The 10,921-nt window shown below is 42.4% G+C and overlaps 1 protein-coding gene across 1 annotated transcript; it reads left to right on the top strand.

Annotated features, from left to right (window-relative positions):
- Positions 1-552: 552 nt before the first annotated feature.
- SMU1 (SMU1 DNA replication regulator and spliceosomal factor) lies at positions 553-9,985 on the top strand. Its single transcript, XM_015849953.2, has 12 exons — positions 553-674; positions 790-1,000; positions 1,806-1,958; positions 2,516-2,626; positions 3,375-3,503; positions 4,163-4,282; positions 4,641-4,757; positions 4,947-5,074; positions 6,298-6,424; positions 7,203-7,370; positions 7,650-7,802; positions 8,427-9,985. The coding sequence occupies exons 1-12, from the start codon at positions 649-651 to the stop codon at positions 8,523-8,525; spliced, it is 1,542 nt and encodes a 513-aa protein (XP_015705439.1). The 5' UTR covers positions 553-648; the 3' UTR covers positions 8,526-9,985.
- The last annotated feature ends 936 nt before the right edge of the window (positions 9,986-10,921 follow it).

The raw sequence follows: 10,921 nt of genomic DNA, 5'->3' as shown, positions 1-10,921 counted from the left end.
AGACAGGCAGGCCAGATGTTATCCCACACCCTTAGCAATCCCGATGCTGTGCAGTGCCGTACCCAGAGGGTCCATCCAACCTAAATCTTCCCTCTTTTAACTTAAAACCATTTCCCCTAGTCCTGCTATTATCAGCCCTTTCGAAGAGTTTACTCCCCTCCTGGGAGTAAGTTCCCTTCAGGTACTGAAAGGCTGCAATGAGGTCACCCCGCAACCTTCTCTTCTCCAGGCTGAACAAACCCAACTCCCTCAGCCTGTCCCTCATAGGGAGGTGCTCCAGCCCCCTGATCATCTTTGTGGCCCTCCTCTGGACCCTTTCCAAAATCTCCATATCTTTTTTGTACTGAGGGCTCCACACCTGGACACAGTACTCCTGATGGGGCCTCACAAGAGCAGAGTAGAGAGGGACAATCCCCTCCCTGTCCCTGCTGACCATGTTAACCTACACCAACGTCCATCCTGCTCCCAGTTCATAGGGGCAGGACGAGCCCATTAGCTCCTCCCACCACCAGGGGGCGCACTCTCGCGGAGTGCCGCACTGCGCACGCGCGCCGCCCTCCCACGTCACGTGGCGAAGGCCTTGCGGCGCCTGCCGGAAGTACGCCATGGTGAGGCCGGAAGCGGTGCTGACTTCCGGCGCGTTCCAAGATGTCGATCGAGATCGAGTCCTCCGAGTGAGTGTGTGGCGGGGCGGGATGGGGCCGTGTCGGGCTGGGAGGGGCCGCTGGGATCCCCTGACGGCTGGGGAGCGGGGCAGGGCCGTGCTGTAACCCGGTCTGTGCTCCGCAGTGTGATCCGGCTGATCATGCAGTATCTGAAGGAGAACAGCCTGCACCGGGCCCTCGCCACCCTGCAGGAGGAGACCACAGTGTCCCTCAACACCGTGGACAGCATCGAGAGCTTCGTGGCCGACATCAACAGCGGGCACTGGGACACGGTGCTGCAGGCCATACAGTCGCTGAAGCTGCCGGACAAGACCCTCATCGACCTCTATGAGCAGGTGGGCAGCGTGAGACCTTCCCTAAGGCCTCTTCTGCTTTATACGTGCTCCATTCTAGAGCCTTTTATGGGCTCTTGTGAGACGGATGGGACTCTTGTGAGGCCCCATCTGGAGTAGGGTCCAGAGGAGAGCCATGAAGATGATCAGGGGGCTGGAGCACCTCCCCTATGAGGACAGGCTGAGGGAGTTGGGTTTGTTCAGCCTGGAGAAGAGAAGGTTGCGGGGTGACCTCATTGCAGCCTTTCAATACCTGAAGGGAACCTACACCCAGGAGGGGAGTAAACTCTTCGAAAGGGCTGATAATAGCAGGACACAGGGAAATGGTTTTAAGTTGAAAGAGGGAAGATTTAGGTTGGATGTTAGGAGGAAGTTCTTCACTAGGAGAGTGGTTAGGTCCTGGAACAGGCTGCCCAGGGAGGTTGTGGATGCCCCGTCCTTGGAGGTGTTCAAGACCAGGTTGGACGGGGCCCTGGGCAACCTGATCTAGTAAATGTGTATGTTTGGTGGCCCTGCCAGGCAGGGGGGTTGGAACTACATGATCCTTGAGGTCCCTTCCAACCCGGGTCATTCTGTGATTCTGTGAGTCCAACCTCTGGATCCACACAGAACCACCCAAAAACTGAACTCTGCATCTGAGCATTATGAGGATGCTCCTTTAGTTCCAGCAGCTTGTGGCTGTGCCTACTGCCCTGGGGAGCCCGTTCCATGCTCACCAACCTCTGGTGGAAACTGTTTTCCTAACCCCCAACTCTACCCTCCCGCACGGTTCATCTTTGCTTACACAGATGCTAATCCCTTGTTGCAGGTTGTGCTGGAGCTGATTGAGCTCCGGGAGCTGGGTGCTGCCAGATCCCTCCTCAGGCAGACAGATCCCATGATCATGTTGAAGCAGACTCAGCCAGAGCGGTACATCCACCTTGAAAACCTTCTGGCCAGATCTTACTTTGATCCTCGTGAGGTAGGTTATGCTTTTCCCAGGTACTCTGCAATGCTAGGCAGTCTTGCTTGACTCCTAATATTGGTCCAAATTGTTAAAGGCTTAAGGAACATTTTCTCTTATATTCTGGGAGTAAAAACACACAGCTTCAGAATTTCAGATGTTTTTATGAAGTATTTAGAACTGATTCTTGATCACAGGGCAGCAGAACAGTGAAACATTTTGCTGGTGTGAGTTCAGGATTTGTTTTGCTGTCCTGCCACAGGATGATGCTGTGTTCATCATTTGATAGCTCCCATGTCTTACAGATGCAAGAGAAAATGTTTTGTAAATGAAACTGATGTTGTATAGTAGTAATAGTAGTAGGAAAGAATGATCTCTGATTGTGTAGATCTGTTGTTCTTAGTGAAAGCACACCTTTAGTGTTTGAAACTGGAAATAAAGACAAGGGCTGTTTCCAAGTGCCTGCTAGAAAATGCAAATGTATTCAGTTTGGAGCAATGAAATTTTGTATGAAAAATAGTTTGGAGTAATCAGTTCATAAAAATAACCACTTCATAAAGATAACTTCTCTCTAGGCATATCCTGATGGAAGCAGCAAAGAAAAGCGGAGAGCTGCTATTGCACAAGCTTTAGCTGGAGAGGTCAGCGTGGTACCTCCATCTCGTCTTATGGCATTGCTGGGGCAGGTAATTGGAGAAGAAAATCACCGTTTTCATTGGTTTCTGTAGATCTTTGTCTTACAGAATTAAACGTGATATAGCTCATCTTTCAACTCCATGGAAACAGCTTAAGTGTTGTGTGTATATATGTAGCATAGTTGAAAATGGTCTTTTTTCCCAAGGATTTAATAGTTGCAGCAGATGTTAACCCTCTAAATCTATCTAGTAGATTTTTCCACATAGAATAAATACTCAGTGTATAGGAATTATTTTCAAAATAAGCATGACAGCACACAGGGTTTTTTGTTTTTTTTTTTGCAGTTGTACTTAGGATATTTTCTGATTCTCAAATTATACTTGTTTATATAACCAATTTTTCATGTATTTTATTGTTTTGTGGCTTATTTCATGACTTGTTATACTTACAGGCTTAAAAAGTGTCTTGCCATAATTAACGCAGCCTGTCTTATGGATTTAATATAAGCTGTTTTAGGCAAATGAACAGCAGGTCAGGTAATTTATGCTGAAACAATATCAAACTCATCACACCCTGTACATACTGCGTCTTGCATTCTGGAGGGAGAGTGAAAAGGGTGGACATCAGGTCGTTCACACTATTCCTTTCTTATTGTAGCTATAATTTAGGAAGCTTAGTCTAAATCTTGTTTGCTCTTGAATTGAACTTGATTTTTAAAATAAAATAAAATAAAAGCTTTGATGAGGAAGGTATTTATTAACTGATAAAGTGAAAGTGTTGTTTTCAACTTCTGAAAAGGCACTGAAGTGGCAGCAGCACCAGGGCCTGCTTCCTCCTGGGATGACAATTGACTTGTTCAGAGGCAAAGCAGCTGTGAAAGATGTAGAAGAAGAAAAGTTCCCCACGCAGCTGAGCAGACATATTAAGGTGATTTTCTGTTTACTTTGTGTATCTGTTACTGCTGCTTGTTCCTTCCTATGCTTTATATTAGGAGCTACAGATTCTTTGAATTTGTCTTTATTGCAAGTAATCTCTCCCTCTTTCCCTCCCTCCTTGTCTTCTGTGTCTTGTTTCATCAAAGAAACAAAGGCTTTCCTTAAGAGCCTGAAATAAAGTGCCTTAACAAGATTAGGTGTTCACGGTACTTCTGAACGTGCTTGAAGCATTTAATATTTCTTTGACTTCACCATATGGAATCTTTAGGAATTGATTTTTGTATTCCTCTTCCTTTTTCCTGGATAGAAATTCTACTGTTTTAACTTGCACTGCAACAAGAGTTCTGGAATCTGCTGATATGTACTGAGTACTGGGAAGGTATTTGTTAACATTCACAGTTCACTGAAGAAAAGTTAACCAAAGTTACTGCTTCTGTTAGCTTGAAGTGCTTGGCTTAAGTTTAGCAGACAATTCCAGGTGAATATATACATAAAAAAAGCCCTTGTACCTTAATGTTAGATATGTGGCTGCATATCTCTAGGAAACATTGGAATTTGTGGCCAAGAGGGGGCTGTGGTTTTGTTTTAACATGAATTGCTTATTTTCATTCAGGTTGCTTACCGCTTAATTTATGTTCTCCTATAAAACAGTTTGGGCAGAAGTCCCACGTGGAGTGTGCTCGGTTTTCACCTGACGGTCAGTATCTGGTCACTGGCTCTGTGGATGGTTTCATTGAAGTATGGAACTTCACTACCGGGAAGATTCGGAAGGTACGTTTGTTCTGTGGACAGCTCACTGGCTGGAGCAGGTCGCCTATACACTTGTGAGGCTATGAATGATGTCTGGTTGGTGTTCCATGTATTGGCCTGGAATCCTGACATTGATTTAATTCTCCCTTGTCGCTGACTTCCTTCTGTGGTGACTCTTATTTTGATCCTTACCAGGTATTTGTTGTTGCCTCTAAAATGGTGACAACAGCAGTTTCTGGTCTTTGTAAGGCAATGAGGTTTGCTGATAAACTATAAAATGTAGCTGAAGAAGCACTTTGTAAAGCACTAGTAGTTATTAGCATAAAATTGTGTTTTGTTTAATTTGCTGTTGATTGGTGGATCTTCTGCTTTCATTTAGGATCTCAAATACCAGGCACAAGATAATTTTATGATGATGGATGATGCAGTATTGTGCATGTGCTTCAGCAGAGATACAGAAATGCTGGCAACTGGAGCACAAGATGGAAAGATCAAGGTAGGAATCCTTCCTGAAATACCTTCCCAGGGGTGGTGACAAGAAAGATTAATTTGCCATCATGAAATAATGTTGCAGTTGCTCATGAAAACAGAGGCAGTTTAGCATGACTCAGGAACAGATTGGCTCTGATGTATTGGCTTCAGTGCAAAGTAACCCTCCTTGTTTCATTTACTCTCTCCTTTGCAGGTGTGGAAAATCCAGAGCGGTCAGTGCCTGCGGAGGTTTGAACGAGCTCACAGCAAAGGTGTTACGTGCCTCAGTTTTTCTAAGGACAGCAGCCAAATTCTTAGTGCTTCTTTTGATCAGACCATCAGGTAAAAAGAGAAAACATAGAGAAAACAAGAGAAAAATAGCATTCACATTAATTGGTTAAACTTAGGTCTGTATTTCATAGTTTTAATACTAGTAGGACAGCTGACTTCTGGGGGTTGGAGAGGGACAGTTTGAAAGTCTGGTTTTTCACCATGCTTAACTTAACAGCCTTATTCCAGCTGCAGGGACACAGTACTTCTTTATCTCTGTTGCTCCTTAGATGGACTTTAAAGATATTTTTTCCCCATGAGATTCCTAACTTAAAAGACAGATGTGTTGACTTTCAAAAGTAACATTTTCTGTAACAAGCTTAGAGACTAAGAAGAATCTAAGTCTAATAGGACAGTAAAATTCCTTGAAGTGGCCCTTCAGCAGCTTAATTGCAAACACTCACTGCCTTCAGTAGGTGATGTGACAGTAGTTGATTCCATCCAGTATGTGTTTTTTTTTCCTTCCTGCAGCAGTTTCTTCTTTACAAGGACTGCCAGGTCCTCTTTTGAGGACTTCTGCCACTTGTTTGATTCTGAAGCATGAGGTTGTTCTCCACTTCGCATTTATCAGTTCTCAGCATCATAGAGTTTTTCACACCCCATCTGTCCAGCTTGCTGAGGGTTCCAACTTTCTTATCTCTGCCTCTCAGAACAGGGTGTGTGACTTGTAATATGAATTCAATTGATCCAGTGCCTATCAGTTTCATAGGATTACTTATAATTGAATGGGAATACATAACCTTTAGTAGCCTTAGCCTCTTGCTTGTGCTAGAAACAATAATGGGTCTGTTGTAGATGAAACTGGGGGTACTGCTCGATATCTGGGAGCAACTGTACAGTGAGCAGGCATTACAAAGTATCTGTATGGGAGCTATTAGTCCATAGAAGTCATGGTACAGATGAGCCATAGCATAAGCAGGCAAAAAAATAAATAAATAGGAGATTATGGGAACAGATTTCAAATGAAAAGTGCCAGTATAAAGAGACACCTTTCACAGAAGGGTTTTGGTTGGCATTTTTCTGTTTTATGTGTGATTGTCAGACAGTTCTGGAGGAGGTGTGCAGTGCAAAGATGTGCACAGCATCTTTGAATAGGGTTTGTGGTAAAGAATGACAGTTTGGAAGTTTTTGGCACTTCTTATTGCTACCTGTCAGACGTAGCTCAGATTTAAAAGACTGTGGTGGTTCAGACTACTCCAGTTGCTCACTCATATATGACTTGTGTTGTGTGACAGGATTCATGGTTTAAAATCTGGAAAAACTTTAAAAGAATTCCGTGGTCATTCCTCCTTCGTTAATGAAGCTACTTTTACCCAGGATGGGCACTATATTATCAGCGCATCCTCTGATGGCACAGTGAAGGTAAGATGGTGTTTGCCCTTCTTTAGTAACAGACCTTTGCTGCAGGCTGCTGTAAATGAGAACTGGGGTTGTGGTCTTAAGGAGACAGGTGGTTTTTGGATGGGGGTGAAGGGAATGATACTGTGATGGATCTTGTTTGTATTCAGGGGAGCATTAACTTCAAACTTGTATTATTTGCCAGACTATCCCAATAATGAGAATAGCATAAGAGAACACTGTATTCCATTTTGGTTACACTAACATGTAAACTATGTATGTATTCCACAGCTGAGTTAATGAGTTAAATCTCATTTTAAATGTTAAATAAGTAGTTTTACTTCCTGTTTCAAAATGGCAGGAAGAGCCTGCAGTGCTATATGAAGCAGCTATAAGGTGGGACATCACTTACTGTGATCACAGAGCTTTGTTTTTTCACCATCTTCATGTCTTTCTTGTGTAGGGAGGCTGCATGTACAGAGGCCACACATGTATTAACAGGTGGTAGTTAAAACCAGAAAGCAAGTGTGGACTCACTTCTAAGAGCAGACTCCTTAACTGAAGGGATCCAGGCTGAATTTGGGCAGTAGAAATTCACTTTCAGATCACTTGTAGTGAAACTGTTCATGGTGTCCACGCTTCAAAATAAATCTAGTAGTTCTTCCTATTTTACAGTATGCATCTATTCATAGTTCCCCTCAGTAGCATTAAAAAATCTGAATCTGGTACCTCAAGTCAGCTCCAAAAAACTAATTTTTGTTTCCTTTTCTTTAAAGGTAATTAATTTTGTTTTTCATACTAGGTTTGGAATGTGAAGACGACAGAGTGCTCAAACACCTTCAAGTCTCTTGGCAGCACAGCGGGGACAGACATTACTGTCAACAGTGTCATTCTGCTGCCTAAGAACCCAGAACACTTCGTTGTTTGCAACAGATCGAATACAGTCGTCATTATGAACATGCAGGGTCAGGTCTGTGATCTCACTGGTGTCCTTTCAAGTCTTTCAATCATTTTAAGAATGCCAGAAACCTAGGCAGGGTTTGAACTTGATTTTTCCAATTCATTTTCATGACAAGCTGCTCTGGATGCAGTTCATAGAATGTCTTCACTTGCAGGAAGTGATGACTGATATGGAGAGAGATGTTTTCTAAATAGACCTAGTGCTGCCTGAATGTTTTTATCTTGATTATAGCAATTGTGTGCCCCAGTCTAATTTTATGCAATGATTTTTTGGGGGGTGTCTTTACAGATTGTAAGAAGTTTTAGCTCTGGTAAGAGAGAAGGTGGTGACTTTGTCTGCTGTGCGCTTTCTCCTCGTGGTGAATGGATCTACTGTGTTGGTGAAGATTTTGTGCTCTATTGCTTTAGCACAGTGACTGGCAAGCTGGAGAGAACACTGACTGTAAGTCTGCAGCTCTGTGGAGTTGATGATCAAAGTGCTTGTTACCTGTGAGGTCTGTAAGGGGTTTTGTAGCAATGAGTCTTTCCCTTCTAGTCTTTGCCTATCTGGTTGATAGCAAATGCATTCCAGAATGGTTGACTGTGAAATGTGCTGAGGCTTTGTTCTTTAGAACATTTTTCATCTTAGTAGTTCTGAAGGTGTTTCTCCCTGGGACAAGAATTAATTGGTTGAAACTGTTAAATAACGTAGAACAAATATTGATCTGGTCTTTAGCTAGTAGAGAATCTGTCCAAGCTTCTATAGTTAAAGCTATCGGGCCTAAATTTGTCTTGGATTACACCAAACAGAGGTGCCAAATGAAATGTCAGCATTTAATGGGGAAACATCGTAGTGGATTTCAATGGGTAGGAGATGAAACTGTCCCTCCCAGCAAAAATGAAACTGCTATGTCACTAAAGCTGGAACTTAATGTTGGCAAGGTTCTATTTTTTTTGCTTTTAGTGTATGCACAAACTATTTTGACCCTCAGTCCAGTTTCCCTCTAGTTTTTAGTGTTTGAATATATTTGGCTTGAGTTAATGCTAAAGGAAGGATCTTGAAGTTTCTTTTCTGCTTATTCTCTAGGTTCACGAAAAAGATGTCATTGGCATTGCTCATCACCCGCACCAGAACCTGATTGCCACGTACAGTGAAGACGGCCTCCTCAAGCTCTGGAAGCCCTAACTTGGTTTTACAATAAGCTGTGCAGTGTGCCTCTTGTTTGCGGGGTGTTGATGTTTGTGCTTTTACGAGGTCTCAATACACAGAGCATGACAGTTGCTCAGTTTTAGTTCAGTTTTACAGACAATATCATTTCTATTTCTTGATCAAAAAATAGCTAGATTTATGCTAGGTATAGCATCAGTTGATTTAAAAGACTCCTGTTCTTACCACATTAGCCAAAGCAACTTCTGTGCGAATGGTTGCTCTGTCTCCTGAAGTGTGTGCTCATATGCTCTTCATAAAGCTGAATGAGCTCGGAATTAAACGTACAACAGGTTACCAGAATACAGAACAGTACTTTGTTTTTTGAGTAAATGATATGGGGATAAGAAGGCTTTACATGATATGGGGATAAGGCGGCATCCTACTTTCCACTGCTGAAATGAAAGCAGTTTTCCTGGGATGTAGATAAAACTATTCTGTCCTCTCCTTGAAGACAGGAGCTTTTCTAGACCAGTGTGTTTTGCTGTGTTTCCTTTTCATTATGCATAGTAGCTTCCTCAGAACTAAATGCATTTTCTTCCCAGTTTCATAGGGCTTCCCTTTATAAAACTGCCTGACGTGGCAGTGAAATGTATTTTTGTTTCTACTTTGTATTTGTCATTTGTTTTCATTTGCTTCCAGGCTAGAAGGAGTTACCTGAGTGTAAACTGTCTCCAGACCAGCTGTAACTGAAACAGGCCTCGGGATCAGTATTCTAAAACAGGCCTGTTTTACACAGACCAAGTCCCCAGTGCAGTGATGTTGCACTTACATTAATACCTTGAATTTCAACTTACCTTCTTCTTTGAGAAAGGCATAGCACACTCAAGTGGGCCTAGTTAATGGTACCAGCGATGCATATGTCCCACACTAAGGTAAAACAATCTCAGGCTCTTCCATTTGGAACAGATGATCATTTGAGATGCTGGCTAGTGCATACCATTACAGATGTTCACTGGGATCTTCTCAAGTCTGACAATAGCTTTTGTAGGATGCAGATAAAATAAATATTTTGTATGTAATGATTGGACAGATGCATGTAGATCTGATTCTACTTCCTGTTTTTATCTCTTGTAGAATGCTTTCCTTCAGGCAGTACATAATGACTTAATAAATGAGCTCCAAGTTAACCCCACACTCTTTCTCAGCTGGTGGGCAGGATACTAATGCGAGTGTTGACTGTCAGCCAGGGACTAACCCGTCAGCACTGACCTGTGTGTGATTGGTAATAAGAAATGTAAAATGATGTTAGCGTAACTTCTCATACAGCACTGCTTGTTCACTGCAAATCTAGGTTTAGTTCTGTGTTAGCTGTAATGTTTTACTTCCTAAATTGTTTTTTACTCCCTTAGGTATAGCAATAAAGTTATTTTTTAGGTAGCAAAAAGTGATTATTATTTTTTTTCTGCCTGAAAATACACCTGTGTGTTGGAAGTGTCTGACACTGTTTTTATTATCCGACTTGTTTCTGACTTTCAGGTTACATTGGAACAGCTAATCCTCAGATGATTAAATGAGATCTTACACTGTTCTCTGAATGAAAAGTCGTGCTATCAAATAGGTCTGTACAAATGCTGAGTGTTTAAAAGATTTTTAGGTACATTTTCAGAGGAAATCTGGCCTTTCTTACAGTCCTTATTTAGAACCTTTAGAGTTTATTGCTTCAGGTATCAGGGCTTAAAAGCAGGGAATAGTAGGTACTAATGCTTGTGAAAGGACCATGGTGCGACTTCCCTCCTTGGCTGTGGCTTTAATGTGTACAATTACTGACAAAGGGCATGGAAGTATAATGGTAATCTTGAAAATACTCCTAATTGTTTTTTAGTGTAATCTTGGGAGAGATTTTATCTCTGGAGAATCAGCCCAGGGTTACTTGATTTCAACAAGATGACCTTGAATGCTTTAATTAGCATTAAAGAAAGCATTGTTCACCTCTTCACCAACGGGCCTTACTTTTGCTCTTGAATTATTTTACTTGGAACTGGCTGGTTCTGTGATATGTAGGAGCATGCAGTGTTTTTGGCATTGGGGTTCTATGAAATTAAGTTCCATAGGTCAGTTCAGACCTGGCAGATCATGGTGGTTCAGTCTTTCACTGAATGCTTGGGAACTTTTCTCTGATGTTATGGGGTTTGTCCAAGTGACACACAAATCTGAACTTACCTACCAGGTACAGCATATAAAAATCAGTCCCTCCCTGCCTTCTTAGTAAGGTTTAGCACAGCTGAGAACTGAAGAGTTGGTCTCTTCTGTACAAAACTTTCTCAGAACAAAAACATCCTTTGAGAATGGCTTACACAGCAGCCAAATCTCCTTGGTTTAGAGGGATTAAATAATCCTCATAGGTGGCTGCTGGCCTCTGAGAATCTAATTCC

Source organism: Coturnix japonica, chromosome Z (genome assembly GCF_001577835.2).
Source record: "Coturnix japonica isolate 7356 chromosome Z, Coturnix japonica 2.1, whole genome shotgun sequence".
Classification (NCBI taxonomy): domain Eukaryota; kingdom Metazoa; phylum Chordata; class Aves; order Galliformes; family Phasianidae; genus Coturnix; species Coturnix japonica.
This window is presented reverse-complemented; position numbering and strand designations above follow the sequence as displayed.